At 55.9% G+C, this 19,327-nt stretch overlaps 1 protein-coding gene across 2 annotated transcripts; it reads left to right on the top strand.

Moving 5' to 3' along the window:
- Positions 1 to 6,182: 6,182 nt before the first annotated feature.
- Positions 6,183 to 13,524, top strand: LOC116584014 (WSC domain-containing protein 1-like). 2 transcript variants are annotated; one of them, XM_032332005.1, is made up of 2 exons: positions 6,183 to 6,412; positions 13,405 to 13,524. In XM_032332005.1, exons 1-2 carry the CDS (start codon positions 6,216 to 6,218, stop codon positions 13,508 to 13,510), a joined length of 303 nt encoding a protein of 100 aa, XP_032187896.1. In that variant the 5' UTR covers positions 6,183 to 6,215; the 3' UTR covers positions 13,511 to 13,524. The 2 variants fall into 2 exon arrangements, with proteins under 2 accessions (XP_032187896.1, XP_032187895.1); XM_032332004.1 differs by lacking the exon at positions 6,183 to 6,412 and adding an exon at positions 11,234 to 11,659.
- The last annotated feature ends 5,803 nt before the right edge of the window (positions 13,525 to 19,327 follow it).

Genomic DNA, 19,327 nt, shown 5'->3' on the forward strand with positions numbered 1-19,327 from the left:
GTCCCATAGGGCCATTTCCTGGCCTCGCACAGGGTCCTGAGTGGTCGCAGCCTGGACCCTGTGAGAAAGCCCTCTGCGAGCCAGGCACACATGTGGCCAACCCATCCTACTACTCATCCCCCTGGGGTCCCTGTCCCAGCGCTGGCAGATCAGGCCTGCCATGCCCCTGGCCCTGACCCTAAACCTCAGTTGAGTTTTCAGGCTTCTGTCCCCAGGGGCATGTCCCCCAATCTCTCCAGATTAGGGACTCCAGAGCCAAATGCTAGGAATCTGCTGGCCACCCACTAGGAAACCATGCCATTTGGAGCTGTGCAGAACTCTCAGACTGGGAGAAACCCACATGCCTCCCTGAGGCCACTTGCAGCGGACCCCTGGCCACAAAACCTGGAGCCTGATACACCACCTGACCCCAGTCCTTCACTCAGCCCCCTGGGGATCCTGCGTCAGTGCTGGCAGATTGGGCCTGCTATGCCCCTACACCCTAACCCTAACCCTTGGTTGGGTTTTCAGGCTTCCTTCCCCAGAGACCTGGCCCCCATGCCTTTCAGACTGGGGACCACTGAGCCACACCCCAGGACTCTGGCTGCCACCCAGGAGGAAATTGTGCCCTTCGGAGCTGTGCAAAACCCTCAGAGCAGGAGAAACCTGCATGCCCCCTCAAACCCACCCCCACCTTCGGCGACCCACCAGGCGACAAACATGGAGGCTGACTCTCAGCTGGACCCACTCCCTCAATTCTTCCCCCGAAATGCTCCCCTGGTCAGGGGCCCTTGGGGGAGATGCATGAACCTGGCCCATGTTCCTGGATGGCCTGACAAGTACCCACCTAGTGAGAAAGCACTCTAGACTGCCAGCGTGGCTGGAATTGCCACCCAATGCCAGCCAAGTCTCATGATCTTTCTGCCCAAATCAATATAGATATTGATTTGGGCAGAAAGATTGTGAGATAAGAATTGGCTGGAAAGCCCCTGGGGAACTCATCCGGTGGCACAGGCCCACAGTCCCACTGCCTGGGACTGCCTGGGGTTCCCGAGTGATCGCAGCCCAAATCACGTGAGAAAGCCCTCTGCAAGCCACACTCACATGTGGCCAAAACCACCCTCTACTCAGCCCCCTGGGGCGCCCATCCCAGGGCTGGTAACTCTCGGTTGGGTTACAGGCTTCTGTCCCCAGTGGCCTGTCCCCTGAGCCCTCCTGATTGAGGACTCAGGAGATAGACCCAAGGAGTCTGCCTGCAACCCAGGAGGAGACCATGCCATTCAGAGCTGCACAAAACCCTCAGACTGGGAGAAACCCACATGCCTCCCTGAGGACACCACCCCCTTTGGCAGTGCCCCCTGGCCACACCCGGAGCCTGACGAGCCACCTGACTCCTGTCCTCAAATTAGCACCCGTGTGCTATTTGATACATCCCAGACCCATATTAGTAGTCATGATGGTGGTAATTTAACTGTGGATATTAAACACCTTCAAGATACTATTAAGGGCATTCCCTGTGATCCTTACCATCAGTTCCAAGTGTGAGTTTCACTCAAAGGATTAATGATATTTTATCTGATGTAAACCCCTTTGCTTGGATCAAAACACTGGTGCTGGCATTATAGGTGGAATGATGACACTTTTTATTGCTATAATCACTTTATGCTTAGTCCTCAGATGCTCATGGAAATCTTTCTGACGACTAATGGTTCAAGAACTTGCAAAACGGATTTTGCTGCTTCTGCATTAACAAAAAGGGGGAAATGTAACCGTCCCTCAGAATGATAGGCTGCTTGAAATATCACTGATGAGAAATTGTACTGGTCATGCAAGCATGCTTGACGATGACCTTGAGAAAACCCGAACTAGCAGCAGGCCTCCGGTGGAGAGGAGGATATGCGTCCTTGAAGCCCAGCAGCTCAGGGTGGAACATCGCCTGTTTCCCTTTACCATTGTCTCCCCTGCCTCCTGAAAGCCTGCTGTTAAAATAATCCCTTTATGTGCGCTTGCTCAGCCAAACATTCCATGCTGCTGGGCCAGGCACAGCCTACTCTGTTTACCTGCAAGTCTATGGTCGATGTAGGACTCCCATTCCTTCTGGTTGACCTACAAGACCCAAGACTAATGCATAACCTCCTCGTTCGTTGGTTGTGATCTTGTATCTAATCCATATGGGACTGAGGAGTTTTGGGGGGGGACAGTCCTTTCAGTGTCGTCCTTGCTCCCTCCCTCTCCCAGGTGACTTGTTTCTTCCTCATTCTGCTCCTGAGTGCCATCAGGAAGGGGCCCCTAGATGCTTGGCAGAGGGAAGAGATGCACGGAGGGAGGCCTGGTGCTTGTATGAAGTGGGCTGTCACTCAGCGCTCAGGGAGCTGTCATACCCTCAAGGCAAAGCTGTCCTCCTTTGTCCTGAGCCACAATCTTGGATGCCAGACCCATACTCTAGGCCAGGAGTGTCTTTACATCGCCCTAGGGCTGTGAAGCAAGAAGATTCCGTGGGGTCCCCAGTGGGAGAGGAGCAGCGCTTCCTATAGGCAAGGGTGAGTCTCCCCAGTTTGCCCTCCCCAGGCCAGTGTTCTCCCAGGCCCATCCCCGAAACGGAAAACCTACTCTCTTCAAGGGTCTGTCCTTCCAGCCCTACCCGCTCCGCTGGGCCACGGGAACCTGGAAACGGTGGCGTCTGGCTTCCCATGCCAGCATCCATTCGGCCCCCAACTTTTGCCCACATGACCCACAGAAGAGACTCAGGAGAGCTATGCGGAGAAACTAGAACAGGCTTTAATTAATGAAATGAACACTACCTAAAGGTTCTGAGAGGAACGTGGGGAGAGGGGAGGGGAAATCTGTGGGCAGCGGCAGGAGTCCCAGGAGCTGTGGGACTGGAGGCCAAAGGGACACGATCTCCGTGTACTGTCCCAAGGCCCATGGCCCCTGGGATCACCTTCCTTAAAAATGGTAGGTCAGGGATTGGGAAGTTTTCCCAATGTTGGATGGCAGGCTGGGAGTCCGGTCTTGCTCCAGTACCAGGCTTGATTTGTGTCTCCCGATCCACACTAGTCTTGCACCGGTGTCACATGGAAGTACACCACTAGATACTTCTCCACGTAGTTATTGGCTCAGCCGAGCCTCTGCCTCTTGGGTCCTTAGGAAGTGGGCTGTGATGGGGGAGAGATGGTTTCTTGCACGGTGCGGCTCTTTTACGTCCTCTTAGGTGCTGGGCACGGGATGACGGGTTCTTGGTGGCAAGGCTGGTGTGGGCCGTGCTGACCACAAACGCGGTGCGGCTAGGAGGAGAGGCCAGGACGCCCCCGTCCCCATGGGCAGCCTTGCTGGAAGTGCCACCGTCCGATCTGGACCTCTGCTTGGTCTTGTGCCTGGGGATGTGACTAGAGGGAGGAGCACTCGGGGCTCCCGACACAGGCTGGTTCGTTGTGCTGGCTCCCGTGGTCCCCGACAGGGTGCTCTGGCGTGGGCGGCCCCCTGTGTTCGGGCCCAGGCTTGCCCTAGAGCCCTGCGGGCCACTTGGGGCCCTGCTCGTTGCTGTTGAGATGCAGAGTGCCCCAAATCTGGAGCACAGATCGGCAACATCATCTCCTCTCCCCAAAACTGGGGGTGCTGCCGAAAGCCCCATGCTGATGGGGGCCGGCATTGTGGTGCCAGTTGGGGTGCCGGGGTGCTGGCTGTTGGGCCGAGCATGGGACACAGCGCCGGACAGCTGGGGGGCCGCTGTCAAGGCAGGGGCAGCGGCAGTGGGCTGGGATGTGCAGGAAGATGGCTTGTTGCCCGGTGAAGCTCTTTTGCACCTAATCAATCTCTGGGCAAGGGATGAGGGGGTCTTGGTGGCAAGGCTGCTCTGGGCCTTGCTGACCAGGGACGTGGGGCCACTAGGAGGAGAGGCCAGGATTCTCCCGTTCCTGCAGGTGGCCTTGCTGGAAGTGCTGTAGTCGTCTGATCTGGACCTCTTCCTGCTCAGGTTCCTGGGGATGTGACTGAAGGGAGGGAAACTCGGGGCTCCCGACACAGGCTGCTTCATCGTGCTGGCTCCCCTGGTCCCCGACAAGGTGCTCTGGCATGGGCGGCCCCCTGTGTTCGGGCCCAGGCTTGCCCTGGAGCCCTGCGGGCCATTTGGGGCCCTGTTCGTTGCTGCTGTGATGCAGAGTGCCCCAAATCTGGCGCACAGACCTGCAACATCATCTCCTCTCCCCAAGACTGTGGGTGCTGCCGAAAGTCCCATGCTGATGGGGGCCGGCATTGTGGTGCCAGTTGGGGGGCCGGGGTGCTGGCTGTTGGGCCGAGCATGGGACACAGCGCCGGACAGCTGGGGGGCCGCTGTCAAGGCAGGGGCAGCGGCAGTGGGCTGGGATGTGCAGGAAGATGGCTTGTTGCCCGGTGAAGCTCTTTTGCACCTAATCAATCTCTGGGCAAGGGATGAGGGGGTCTTGGTGGCAAGGCTGCTCTGGGCCTTGCTGACCAGGGACGTGGGGCCACTAGGAGGAGAGGCCAGGATGCTCCCGTTCCTGCAGGTGGCCTTGCTGGAAGTGCTGTAGTCGTCTGATCTGGACCTCTTCCTGCTCAGGTTCCTGGGGATGTGACTGAAGGGAGGGAAACTCGGGGCTCCCGACACAGGCTGCTTCATCGTGCTGGCTTCCCTGGTCCCCGACAAGGTGCTCTGGCATGGGCGGCCCCCTGTGTTCGGGCCCAGGCTTGCCCTGGAGCCCTGCGGGCCATTTGGGGCCCTGCTCGTTGCTGCTGTGATGCAGAGTGCCCCAAATCTGGCGCACAGACCTGCAACATCATCTCCTCTCCCCAAGACTGTGGGTGCTGCCGAAAGTCCCATGCTGATGGGGGCCGGCATTGTGGTGCCAGTTGGGGGGCCGGGGTGCTGGCTATTGGGCCCAGCATGGGTCACAGCACTGGGCAACTGGGGGGCAGCTGTCAAGCCAAGGGCAGCAGCTGGGCCAGGGGCGAGGACAGCAGAGGAGGTAACCGAGCCTGGCTGGGCACTGGCACGGGTCCCCCGGGAGGCAGATGCGGGTAAGGGAACCACATAACCTACCTGGGTGCCCCTGCCCAAGGACAGCTGGACTACTGCCGTGCTCAGGTTCTGGAGTGGGTCTGGAGCCTGAGCTGCCGGCTGTCCATGCGCGGGAGAGATTTGAAGGATGCTGGCTCCGGGCCACTGCCCACCAATAGCCCCGAGTGGGGCCTGGGCAGTGGATCCCGGGTTGCCCCTACCTCCAGGCAGCGCAGGCAGCCCTGGGGGGACTGTGACTGAGGCTGTGATGTCCCCGGACGGCATCGAGCGGGCCTGGGTAGATGCAAGGTTGCTCCCACTGCAGCCAGGGTGAGACCCCAAGGGGAGAGGCTGGGAAGAACGGGAGCAGTCCCTGGAGGTGACCTGGGAGTCAGAGGCTGGCAGGGGAGCAGCCACTGCAGCAGGCAGGGCCAAGGCACTGGATGGGCTAGCTGGGCCACAGCTGCAGGTGGCCTCCCTGTCCCCTCGAAGAGCATCTTGGATGCGCTGGAGAGCAGCTCTTTTTTCCCGGTCAAGGTCCTCAACAGTCACTCGAAACCCCGGCTCAGGGGGTGATGGCAGCCTCAGAGGCTCCCTTCGCCTGTGTGGCAGCAGAGGAAACTTGCGTTTTCGGGGCCTGGAACAGTCAGCTGGGGATGAATAGTTCCTCTGCGCTGCCTTCTGCCCCGTGGTGTTATCGGCAGCTTTTTCCGGCTGGTTCTTTTGGCAAATTGCAGGCACTCTGGCAGGACACAAGGGGCTCTCTTGGCTGACTTTTTTGGGGGACCTCGGGGGCCGCGAGGCCTGACTTGTGTCCAGACGCCTCTTCTTCTGCACCTGGTGGCAGCCCCTGGTGGAACTGTAAGAACTGGTGATGGCATTTCGAGTGGGGCAGGAGCTCCTGTGGGAGCTGGGGGACTTCTTATTGTATGGGTCTTCTGAGCTCTCTTTCCGGGGGACGGCTCTCAGCAGAGGACCAGGCCTGGGCACAAAGGAAGAGAGGCCTCCGTGGACCCCCAGGGACCTAAATGCCCCCTGTGGGGCCTCAGTGCCTTTAGGGTCCTTTCTGTGAGTTTCTATCTGGGCTGTCCCTTTGCCGCTCTGTCTGGGGTCTCTGCCCACCTGCTCCGCTGTGGAGTCACCATGGTCATTTCTGGGTGTTGAGGGCTGCAGCCCAGTGATGACCCGCTTCTGCAGCAGACAGGGGGTGACCGTGTCCACGATGGACTCGGAGCGGCAGCGGCAGGACATCTGTGATCCCGCATCTGAGAGCACTGACTTCAGCCTGCAGCCCCACCTGGAGGAGGAGGTAAGAAGCCCCAGAAGAAAGCGCGGGGTCGCCAGGGTCCCGGAGTACCTTCTCCAAGCTGCTAGGACTGAGCGCGGATGCCAACTTGCGGGGTACTTGGAGGACCGCCTGTGAGTGGACTTCGGGGCGTGGACCGCCGGGCGAGCCCTGGCCTCCAAGAGTTGTCTGCGGCCGCAGTGAGCCCGGTGGGGGCGGACCAGCCCTCCTGGAAGGTGCGGACCCTGCAGAGCCCGGGGATGGGGGGAGGGGCATGGCCTGCTCAAGGAGGTGCCCATAGAGCAGTCTGGTAAGGTCAGACGCTGAGGATAGCGAACTAGGCTCGCAGCACTCTCCTTCAGCTGCCAAGTCAGTCTGAAGGCCTAGAGCACAATGCAGGGCCTGTTGCCAGGACACAGCTTTAGAACCTGGAACCTGAGGAGTGAGCGCGCGTGCAGGAACCCCTGTGCACGCGCACAGCTTCTGTTGGGTCACCTCCCAGTGCAAGAATCAGGCCTGCAGAGGCGCCATGGGGGGGTCAATTCCCTCGTTCCCAACCCTTGGGGGATTCACAGTTCTCTTGGGCTTGAAGGCTGAACTGAGGAAGGGGAACGGGAGTGCAGTGGGTGCCAGCCATCTCCCCTGGCTGGGCCTGAAGCACTAAGGGACAAGAGTTGGTCCCATAGCCGCGCCCCTGCAGACCCATCAGCCGGGCATGGCAGGGCTACATGCATTTTCTCTTCCCTGGGCAAGTGCCTGCATTGCCTCCTTCTCTGGGTGTCAGGCCCTTTGGTTCTGGGTGACATCTTGGACGGTGGGCTCACATGTTGTGCGACTCTGGCCTCTAGGAGACGCTCTGAAGACCTTTAGGGTTCTTTACCCATTTTGATTAATCCAGCAACAGCGTGAAGGTCCAAGTGGGCTTTATGTCTTGCCTTTTGTCCACCATTCTTGTTCCAGTGTCCTTGGCCTGCCCTTGCCATGCTCTTCATGCACACCCGCGTCTGGGGTTACATCTATAGCTGAGTCTCTCCTCTATTCTCCCTGAAGATCCCATGGACTGGATTCTATTCACAGAACTTTCTTTACTTTCTGACAGCACCCGGTGTGGAGTCTCCTTGCACAGTCCCCACAAGCACCCACTGAAACCCAAAAGGCAATTGTTTCTGGTAATACTCTCTCACAGAGACCCCAGCGGTCCCCTGGCGTGTGTGGGTCCACACAGCAATGGGTGATAAGCCCCCCGGTCAGCTACAGCTGCGATCCTGGTGCTCTCTGGGCTTTTCTCTCTTGCTGCTGCTGCCACTCGGAACCGAATTCTCACCACTGACTGCGGCAACTGCCGTGCCAAGTTCTTCATGTCTGTTCATCCCTATCCAGTCCTCAGAGGCACTTTAAGAAGGAGGGAGTCTTCTCCTCCCTGTTCCGTAGTTGGGGACGCTGAGACACGCAGATGATTCACCGCCTGTCCCAGGTCACCCAGCTGGCAGGCTGATGCCACCCTGAGTCCATGCTGAGAGCTGGGTCCTAGAGGCTTGCAGGCCTGGCTAGAGCTCAGGCCCTGCCCTTCCCTCATCCGTATAGGTCTTAGAGCTTGTTGGACACAGGTGGGAAGGGGGAGAAGGTGTGAGCAGCCCCCACACTGGGACTGGGGCTTGAGTGGGGCCTTTTCCCTGTAGCCTGGCCCTGACCCCGACAGCTACATTTGCAGTGTGGCCCATAGGCGGGGTGGACCCCTGTCCCCCACAGGGCCCTTTGCCACTCTCCCAGGAAGTACAGCTGGGGCTTTAAGGGTGCTGGCCTGAGCATGCAAGAAAGGTGGCCTGGGAGCTGAGAGATGATGCTGAGTGCCGTGGACACAGTGGCAGGTAGCTGGGAAAGATGGGGCAGCAAGCAGACAGAGAAGCACAGAAGGGACAGCACTGCAGAAGGAGGTGGGAGGGAAGAGGAACAGAGGGGACTGACAACACACACACACACAAACACACACACGCACACAAGCACATGCACACGCACACACAGAGATACAGGGCAGATAGGAAAGGGGAGGAGCAGCGACCCAGGGATACAGTGAGGCCATCTAGATCCTGCCCTTCCTCCTGGCTGCTCGTCAGGTCCCCAGTGGGCAGGTCACCCCCACTGTGTCCTAGTCAGTCTCTTCCTCATCTGCATAGCAGTTTGGTGGGACCCTGTACCTGCTTGCACTAGTGGGTGGCATCTACCGTTCCCTGTGTCCAGGGCTGGCCTAGTACCAGAGCTTTCATCTGCTCATGGCCCAACCCACACCAGGGGCACACAGAGAAACTTCAAGCAATGAGAGCTCCTGAGGCCACAGACATGCTTCCGGGGGCTCAGGAGGCTGAAAACTTGGCCTGGGAAGAGACTTTCTTTCCCTGGCAGTTAGCAGCTGAAAACGGTTCCCCCCAGGCCAGGAGCCAGCTGTGTTCTTGGATAGTCTGTGACCATGGAGTAGCAGGACGACACCCCACCCCATATGGGAAGCCTGGGAGGTGGGTTTCTGAAATCCTGAACTGTAATCCCATCGGTAATAGTCCAAGAGTTTGCTTTGTCCAAAGATCCTCTGTATTTGAACATGCTTTCCAATTGTTCAATAACAGGAGTCCCAACCTAACATGGCTTACATATTTTTATATGTGGATATAGATCTTTATCTATCCGTAGAAAAAATGACAAAATTCTTTGTTTTTAGAGGTTATTTCTCATACCTGAATTCATCTCTACGGGGGGGGGGGGTACTCAAACTCACAACCCTGAGACCAAGCATCACACACTCCACCGAATGAGCCACCCGGGCAGCTCATCTTTTTAGAGGTTATTTCTAAAATTCTGCTTTAAAATTTTTTAAAGATTTTATTTACATATTTGTCAGAGAGAGATGGAGAGCACAGGGGGAGGGGTTGCAGCAGAGGGGGAAGCAGACTCCCCTTTGAGCAGGGAAACCAATGCGGGCCTCCATTCCAGGACCCCGGCACCATGACCTGAGGAAAGGCAGATGCTTAACACACATAGACAGTCAGGGGTCCCAAAAATTCTGCCTTGAATTATCAATTTATTTATTTCTTATTAATTATTATTTTTATTTTATTATCTTTCCTTTATTAATTTTATTTTAAAATTAATTTATTTTATTATTTTATTTATTATTATTATTATTTAGTATTTATTTCATTTTATTCTTTATTTATTATTTAAGGACAAGCTTAGGGAGTCTGTGACACTCACCCAGGCTCCCTGTGAGCCTGCTGTCTGGGACTATAAATAGGAACATTTGCTGATAGAACTGTAGGCCAAGGCAAAAATGGCCCTCTGGACATGTATCTAGGGACCTAAAGAATCAGAAATAAAGATTGGTCACTGACTAACTAAACCTACATTCCCAGAGCTAAAAGCAGATCCCTCTGAAAATAGAGAATTCCAACAATAAAGTGAAAACAAACAGCAAGAAAGTCAAATGACTCAAACATCAATATCAAAAAGCAAAGGCATGTCATGACTGAAACAAAGCAGAAGGCCCTTGAAAGTAGTCACTCTAAGATGGAAAAACTGATGTGACCAAAATAATTCAGAGAGGAAATAGGGTTTAAATACCGAATAAAAATAGGTCTCAATGATTCTAAAGACCCACGTCCATTTTAAAAACTGCAGGGCCCCCCTTTCCAGCTGTCCAACCAGAACCTGGGAAGCACACACAGGTGCTGCAGTGATGGGGGAGGCACAGAGACGGATGGAGGAGGCCCCCTCGCTTGGGTGTCTGGGACCCAGGAAGCCCCATAGATTCTAGAAGGGGACCTTGGCCCTGACATCCCCAGGGCACAGAGCCACAGGGCACCAGGGCCCTTGCTGGTCTGAGCTCACTGTGTTTTCTGTAGCTGAGAGTGTCTACAAATGTCCCCCAGGAGAGACTTCACCTAGGCATTTGGTAGGGCAGACTTCAAGGGACTGGTCCCCTGGGCAGTGATGTGATGTGCAGGAAAGGGGAGACTCTAGGCTTCGGGATGAACAGGCTCAGTCCCACCCCTGAGCCCCGTGAGCAGCAGTGGCCCTGATGACACAGGGTGGGAACGGTCACCCTGCCCCTGCCTCCCTCCCCCGCCACACACGAAGACTCATCATGAGACCAACACAGCCAAAATGCACAGTTCATGGAGCTCCCCCTTCCTTATGGGAATCCTCTCCTTTCTAATACCTGAGCCAAACCTGAAGGTGCTTAAAATAAAAGGGAGTATGCTATGGTAATGAAAACGTGTCATTTCTCTCTAGTGTATTCCAACATGAAAGCTTGCCAAAACGTGAGCTTTTATTTATTTTTTTTGAAGGATTTATTTATTTATCTATTTATTTATTTGGAGAAAGAGCCTCTGTGTAAGAGAGGAGGGGCGGGGAAGAGGGAGAGATGCAGACTTCCTGGTGAGCAGAGAGCCCAAACTGGGCTCCATCCCAGGACCCTGAGATCATGACAGGAGGTCAAGGCAGATGCTAGTGGGCCTTGCACGGGAAGAATGGCCACCATCCATGTCGACAGGAGCCGGGAGGCCTGGCCCCGGTGGGCACCCCAAATGCTTCTCCCCCCTCGCTCCCCAGCAGAAGTTTCCCCTGGCCATCCTGTGGGGCTGGGAGTGCTACTGTGCTTACCCCACGCCTCAGTTCAGCCTCCAGGATGCCGTGGATAGTGCGCTATGTGGCCAGGAACCCAAGGCACAGAGGCTGGCTGGATACTGCAAGGTCTACCAGAAGCCCGTGCAGGGTGAGTTTGGCCGCTGGGCATGAGGTGTGAGGGGCCTTCCCTGCCATGTCAGCCGTGTGTGCTCTCTGGGCATTTGGAGAGACCAGTGCGGCTGCATGCGTCCTGGGGTAGAGAGGGGAGGCCACCACTGTCCCTGGAAGCTGGACACGGGACACACCTGACCTTTTCCTGGGTCTTGGGATGGAGGTACTTTGAGGAACAGCAGGAGAGCCATGAAGCAGGGCCCCACCACCCTCCAGCAGAATCTGGAATGTTCTGTGCTGTGCGGGGAGCCAGGGCTCCCTGCCCGGGCTGTGGGAGGCCTCATCATCCCCAGAGCTCTCTCTGGGCACAAGTCTGGGTGGCCGCCCCTCCCCCCCCAGAACTACCTCGGTTTCCCCATCGATGAAGCAGGAGACAGGGGGCGGTGGGTCCGGGTGGGGCGGTCAGTGGTCAGCCTCTGGCCTTTCAGACACTCGCTGTACAGACCGGTGGTTTCTGCCCACCAAGGCCAAGGTGTTTGTGGCTCTGCCGAGCTTCCCGGGAGCCAGGAACATGTGGGCGTGGCACCTCATTGAGCACGTCACCTGCTTCTACACGGGGAGTTACAGCTTCGATGGGACCCTGTACAACAAGGGTGAGTGAGGGCCACAGGGCCTGGAGTCCTGGGGGCCGGGGAACCAGCACTGCAAACACATTCCCAGCCCTGCTGGCCTGGGACTCGGGACATCCATCCTGGCGGCTTACGCTCCCAGGCTATGACCACTTTCCGAATTTCCCTTTGTTGGCAGAACCCGCAGTAATTCTGTGAGACGTCACCGGCTCGTTTTTCTGATTTTCTGGGAGGCCAGAAGGAGCTCCTCAAAGCGCTGTTTTTTTGAAGATGGGCGCAAAGGACCCTGGAGTTGTGTGGCCCCTAGTCTCTCCCTGCGGAAGTGAGAGGCCTCCCTGTGCTGAGTAGGACCGAGAACCCCAGCCAAGTGAAGGGCTGTCAGTCCACCGTCATGTGTCACCCCCGTTGCATCCAGATTCCTGACCGGACTATGGTTTAGGAAGAGAAGCCCAGGTCCATAGCATCCTGAGCTTGGCGGGGGGCTCTGGTCTGGTGGGAGAAGCCAAGAAAGCTGGTCGCTAATCCTTATGCTCTGAGTGTTACCAGCACCCCCAGGGGGGCGGCCAGATGACCTGTTCCAGGGTCCTGCCTGCTGTGGCCTGGCATCCGTGGAGTCCCATGGCACGGGCTGCTGGCCACCGGCTCGTCTAGAGGACCGTAGCCATCTGCACAGCTGGTGGTCTTGCTCTGCAAGTGGCTGGCGTGGCCACGTGTGATGGCCCTGGGGGTTCGCCCTGTGAGGCTTATGGGACTGGTGCGGGGTGGCCACTGGCCTCTGCACCGACCCCCCAGTGACATGCATGGGCACCCGGTCTGTCCTGGGTGATTGTGGGCTATGGGACACACAGAGCAGCTGCTGTGGGGACAGGCCGCCGCACACAGAAGACACTGCAGGTCTTGGGGTGCTGGGGACCCGATCCCGATCCTGATCCCGTGTTTACAGCCCGTGGTCTGGCTCCTCTTTCCCTCGTCCCCGGTGCTGGGCAGTAGGAGCCCCGGCGAAGGCTGACAGTTGTTAGGCCTGGGGCAGAGATCTGTTTGAACTAGGTTGGGTTCCAGGAGGCAAACCGGACTCAGAGGCCTTGTTTCCCAGCATCAAAGAACCTGGCCCTGCCTGCTGCACCTTTGCATGCCCCCCTCCCCCACTCACGAAGCAGATGGTGTTGGGGCTCGTCGCTGTCCCCAAGAGCCCAGGAGACATGCATGTTCGTTTATGGAGCATGGGTCCCCGGCTGGCGGACCCTGGGTCTGTCAGGATATGGCTGGAGTCTAGGTTCTAGTGCACCCCTCTGGGGGTCCTTCTGTGACATCTGGCTGCACCCCCTGATCAGCCCCCTACTCCTAGTTCCTGGGAGGTGCCCCTCCATCCCCAGCATAAAGGCCACTGCTGAACGAGCCCACAGCATCTTGCTGACCCATGTGTGACTCTGTTACAGGTGGGGAGGGCTGGGACCCCACCACAGGACCCCAGGGCCCACTGCTTGGGCGGGGGCTGGAAGCCCGGCCTCACAGGGACAGCTGCACCAGGGGCCCAGAACCCCGTGCTGCCCTGCGATCCTGGCAGGTGTCCTGCCCACTCTGGCCACGCCTGAGGCCATGACTGCCTCTTGGGTTGTTGGCGATGCTTGCAGGAAATTGCCTTGCAGACGCCCAGAGGCATGCGCCTGCAGGGTCTAGACTTGTGGGGTCTCCTGGAGGTACGCTCAGCTCTGCCTGCTGCCACGGCAGGGTCCATCACCATCCTCAGCGGCCCCACGTCTCCCCCGCAGGGTTAAAAGGGAAGAAGGACCACTGGCAGCCGGCGCACCATCTGCGAGAAGACCCACGAGAGCGGCCACAGGGAGATTGAGATGTTCGAATCGACCATCCTGCTGATCCAGAACCCATACAGCTCCCTGGTGGCCGAGTTCAACTGCAAGTGTAACAGGCACCTGGGCTACGCGGCCAACCGAAACTGGAAGAGCAAAGGTGGGCAGAAGGGAGGTCGGGGAGGCCGGGCAGTTCTTCTCCTGTGCAAAGACACCCGTTCCCGGCCCTGCCCGGGCTCGGCCGCTGCCCCCCTGCAGTGTGGCTGGGACACGGGTCCGGGTGGTGAGTGTTGGGACACTGAGCAGTCAGAGGGCAGCAGGTGTGGGGCTGTCAGGTGGGTAGGACCGTCGCCACAGACCCTGTCCGGGCAGATGCTCCTATCACCTCCAGCCCACCTTGCCCCTTGCTGGCACCCCAGGCGCAGGAGGCTGAGCTCTGGTCCCTCCTCGGCTCCCAGGGGCCTCAGTTTACCCACTCGAGACACCAAGGCAGTCCCTGTCTGAGCGTGGTCGTGAAGACCATGGAAAGCGAAGGGTCCCCACACCATCTGAGGTGGCAGGATGGTCACAGCTGTATTTGTTGATATTGACACCGTCCCAGCAAGACAAAAGCCCCAGCACGTCTATATTTGCTGGGATCATCCCGTGCCCAGAGATTGATTAGGTGCAAAAGAGCTTCACCGTGCAACAAGCCATCTTCCTGCACATCCCAGCCCACTGCCGCTGCCCCTGGCTTGACAGTGGCCCCCCAGCTGCCTGGCGCTGTGTCTCATGCTGGGCCCAACATCCAGCACCCCGGCCCCCAAACTGGCACCACAATGCCGGCTCCCATCAGCATGGGGCTTTCGGCAGCACCCCCAGTTTTGGGGAGAGGAGATGATGTTGCAGATCTATGCTCCAGATTTGGGGCACTCTGTATCGCAGCAGCAATGAGCAGGGCCCCAAGTGGCCCACAGGGCCCAGGCTTGCCCTGGAGCCCTGTCGGTGACCACTGGAGCCAGCACAACGAACCAGCCTGTGTCGGGAGCCCCGAGTGCTCCTCCCTTCAGTCACATCCCCAGGCACCAGACCAATCAGAGTTCCAGATCAGACGGCTGCACTTCCAGCAAGGCTGCCAGCGGGGACCGGGGCATCTTGGCCTCTCCTCCTAGCGGCCCCGCCTTTGTGGTCAGCACGGCCCACACCAGCCTTGCCACCAAGAACCCGTCATCCTGTGCCCAGCACCTAAGAGGACGCAAAAGAGCTGCACCGTGCAACAAACCATCTTCTCCCACATCACAGCCCACTTCCTTGGGCCCAAGAGGCAGAGGCTCGGTTGAGCCAATAGCTACCTGGAGATGTATCTAGTGGTGTACTTCCATGTGACACCGGTGCAAGACTAGTGTGGATCGGGAGACACAAATCAAGCCTGGTACTGGAGCAAAACCGGACTCCCAGCCTGCCATCCAACATTGGGAAAACTTCCCAATCCCTGACCTACCATTTTTAAGGAAGGTGGGGGCCTGAGGCCTCGTCTGTGATCCCAGGGGCCATGGGCCTTGGGACAGTACACGGAGATCGTGTCCCTTTGGCCTCTAGTCCCACAGCTCCTGGGACTCCTGCCGCTGCCCACAGATTTCCCCTCCCCTCTCCCCACGTTCCTCTCAGAACCTTTAGGTAGTGTTCATTTCATTAATTAAAGCCTGTTCTAGTTTCTCCGCATAGCTCTCCTGAGTCTCTTCTGTGGGTCATGTGGGCAAAAGTTGGGGGCCGAATGGATGCTGGCATGGGAAGCCAGACGCCACCGTTTCCAGGTTCCCGTGGCCCAGCGGAGCGGGTAGGGCTGGAAGGACAGACCCTTGAAGAGAGTAGGTTTTCCGTTTCGGGGATGGGCCTGGGAGAACACTGGCCTGGGGAGGGCAAACTGGGGAGACTCACCCTTGCCTATAGGAAGCGCTGCTCCTCTCCCACTGGGGACCCCACGGAATCTTCTTGCTTCACAGCCCTAGGGCGATGTAAAGACACTCCTGGCCTAGAGTATGGGTCTGGCATCCAAGATTGTGGCTCAGGACAAAGGAGGACAGCTTTGCCTTGAGGGTATGACAGCTCCCTGAGCGCTGAGTGACAGCCCACTTCATACAAGCACCAGGCCTCCCTCCGTGCATCTCTTCCCTCTGCCAGGCATTTGGGGGCCCCTTCCTGATGGCACTCAGGAACAGAATGAGGAAGAAACAAGTCACCTGGGAGAGGGGGGGAGCAAGGACGACACTGAAAGGACTGTCCCCCCCCCCAAACTCCTCAGTCCCATATGGATTAGATACAAGATCACAACCAACGAACGAGGAGGTTATGCATTAGTCTTGGGTTTTGTAGGTCAACCAGAAGGAATGGGAGTCCTACATCGACCATAGTCTTGCAGGTAAACAGTCAAGGACACGTATCCTCCTCTCCACCGGAGGCCTGCTGCTAGTTCGGGTTTTCTCAAGGTCATCGTCAAGCATGCTTGCATGACCAGTACAATTTCTCCTTAGTGATATTTCAAGCAGCCTATCATTCTGAGGGACGGTTACATTTCCCCCTTTTTGTTAATGCAGAAGCAGCAAATCCGTTTTGCAAGTTCTTGAATCATTAGTCGTCAGAAAGAACTTGGGAATTTATGAAGAAAACAGAATGAACCCTGCAGGGTGCCTGTATTCTTTGCACTCAGACAACTCCGTGGAGCAAAGGAACTCATCATCCATGAGGCATGTCAGGATCCTTGAGGGCTTTGCTTCATGGGAAGAGGTTGTGTGTTCATCCTTATCTGAACCAGAACCATATTGTCTGGTTGTAGAGACCAAAACTTTACATGCCCATGTCATTATTATACTTGTTATTTTAAGAAAGCAATCTAGATATTGACTTTGAGATACAAATATCAAAAGGAAAAACACAAGGTCAAATATATATATGAGGACTGAACTTGTGGCATCTCTCATTAGTATGTGTAATGTAGGGCTACCCTTATGAGAAAGAACAAGGAATTCTATTTGGATCAAAGTGTGCTGTGCACATATGTGGTTTTATGCTATCATTTTCCTTATTTCTCTGAAGGGAAAATAGAGTGGTGATTGGAGCTTGGTTTATGATTTTAAGGAATGGGAGACAAGAGATATGAAAGGGCAGTGTTCATGCTGATGTGGTGCTCAGTGCCCAGTGAGTGAAGGTTTGAAGCTTGGACTTGGACGCTCCGGTGTTCAGGGAGGATGTTGTCTGAGTTTCCCACACACAGAGTCACTTGGCTGGTCTGTCTAAATGGGCCAGCTCCTGCCATTTTAAAGGCAGCTTGAACGTGGTTTGAAACCCTAGGGCACTTGAGGAATGATCTGGTTATGACAACTGTTTGGGTCAGTGTAGACACAACCCAGGAAGTTTCAGAGCTAATGATGAGCACATTTCTGAGGCTGGAGTTTGCTTCTCTTTGAGAAGCCTTGAGCTGGAGTGGGAAACAGTCTCTGGGTCTAATGAGTCATTGTGTGAGCAAGTCTGAGCCTGGCAGGTTGTCAGATCAGAGAGCTGGGAGAGTGTGAGGCCATGGGGGTGGACCATCACTCTTGATGTGCAGGCCAGCTTGCTCCAGGGACAGGGCTTTGCTTCCTGGCCAGCCCTTCTGCTGCAGATGTGATCCAAAAGTTGCTTCCTATTTGGTTCTCAAGCCCTCATCTCAGCAGGGGGCTTGGTGGGAAGCAGCTCAGAGGCAGCATTATTGATTCTTGCCCAGTGTGCCCCTTGCTTCCTCAGATGAGGTGCAGCAGGTGTCCTCTGCCTGGTGTCTGTGAATTAAGCCAACAGAACCACTTCTTCCAGAGCCACACCCCTGAGAAGTCCTCTCTCCACATTCCTGTGCTGTGGGGAAGAGGCCAGTTTTCATTTGGAACTGAAATCTCAGCTCCTGTCATTACGCTCTGAGGCCACCAGTCTCCATAAAGCTCCAGTTCCATGTGGGGCCTGATGTGCGGGACTGAGGCTGAGCCTGGGTGGCCTGCTGCTGTGGCTGGTGCAGGTTCCTTCCTGAAAACTGCTCAAAAGCCTAGTTTGCGATGATGTCCCAGGAAAGAGGGACTGGTGCACCATTCTGCCCCACCTTAGGAGGATGCTGGACTTCAATCACAGGTGGCTGGTGCAGAGAGGAGAGATTTCTGTTTCCCAGGACCTTGGCCATAGGGAGATTTGGACCCTGGGATGCTTCTCTGCTCAGCTTCCTCGGATGAGCACCTGAGGCAAGGAGAGGAAGTGTATGTGCTCACCTGTAATTAAGGAAGGTGTCTGGTTTCAGTTTTCATGTACAAGTGGATTCCTCTTATCGCTCATTTTCCTGATGGTGTTCAGGATGCAGTCGGTGGACCTTTTTGGCAGGACATCCTGGCTGTGCAAGAGCTCTGGTCACCTTTTCCCCCCCAGAGCTCTGGACTAGGAAATCAGAAGGAGTCAGTGGTGAAATCATCCATGTAGGCCTCTATTTCTCCCTTGCCCAGATGGACTAGTGAGTGTGATAACTGCTCTGGAACTATAAAATATATAACTGCTCTGGAGACAGGGCTGGGGTGCTGACGGGAGAGTGGGGGTATTGCTTGCTACCCACATAGGGGCCAGGTGGGACTTCACCAGGAAGGTGATACTAGAGTCAAGATCTAAAGAAGGTGAGTGATATCACATCAAGAGCCTTCTAAATGGAAGGAAAAGCATATGTAAAGGCCTAGGGGCAGGAGCATATGAGGTATGTCCAGGAACAGCAACAAGGCCCTGTGGCCACAGTAGACAGCTTAGGACATGACCTCAGGGAGGTGACGGTAGGGTGACAGCCATTGCAGGGCCATGACCACATGGGACGCTGTTTCACTGGGCCATCCTGGCTACAATGCTGAGAGCAGAAGTCCCAGGGTTGAGGATGGGCAAGGGAGGTCAACAATGAAGTTTTCCTGAAACTCAGGCAAGAGATGGGCTCCAGCGTGGACCAGACTGTTGGTCTTGGAAGGAGTGGTTAGCCCTGTTCTGGGAACCTGTTGAAGATGGAACTCACAGGATTTGCCAATGGGTTAGATGTTGGGAATGGGAGAAAGGAGAAATTGAGGTAACTCCCAGCTCCTTCCCCGAGCAAGGGGAAGGAGAGGGTAGGAGGTAGTCTTTGTTACTCCTGCTGAGGCAGGTGCCTTTCACAGTGGATCTGCTGATGTTTGTGTCCAGGAGAACTTATAACATCCCCTTAGCAACTTTCAAGTAAAAGTCTCCCTAACTTTTCTCAAAGTTCATGGTAAGACACTTGGCTTTTTGAAAAGATCTATGTTATTACTCAGCTTCAGTAATAGGAAAAAACCTGAAGAAGATTTCCCTCTTATGAAAAGAGTTGAAAAGTGAGCATCGCATTCAGTATCTGTTCTGTGGGGAACCACCACCGAGGTGGCATGCACCCCATTCAGCTCCTTTCTGGGCACTACTCTCTGCATCCAGCTGCCAGCACTTTGAATTGTGTCTGTGAGCATCTGCTGTTTTATTTACATTTTCTTTGGGCATCTGTTAGGATGTTGTGTCCTGAGGCCTAAGAAAGGTCAAAGAGAAGGAATTTTTGGAGTTTGAGCATGCTCACTAGTTTTTCTTACAGGGCCACATATTCATTATTTCATGGATTTTGTGAGTCAGGAGAGTAGGGATGGCTTGGCTAGGTCCTCTGTAAGGTGAAGTCAGGGTGTTAGCTGTGCTGTGTTCTCATGTGCAGGCTCAACTGGGGGAAAATTTGCTTTTAAATCAGTTTCAGCTGTTGGCAGAATTCAATTCTTTGTGGTGGTAAGACCAGCTACTTCCTGGCTGGAGGCTGGAGGCTGGAGGCTGGAGGCTGGAGGCTGGAGGCTACCTGTGGTGCCTTGCCATG

Source organism: Mustela erminea, unplaced genomic scaffold (assembly GCF_009829155.1).
Source record: "Mustela erminea isolate mMusErm1 unplaced genomic scaffold, mMusErm1.Pri scaffold_46_arrow_ctg1, whole genome shotgun sequence".
NCBI lineage: Eukaryota > Metazoa > Chordata > Mammalia > Carnivora > Mustelidae > Mustela > Mustela erminea.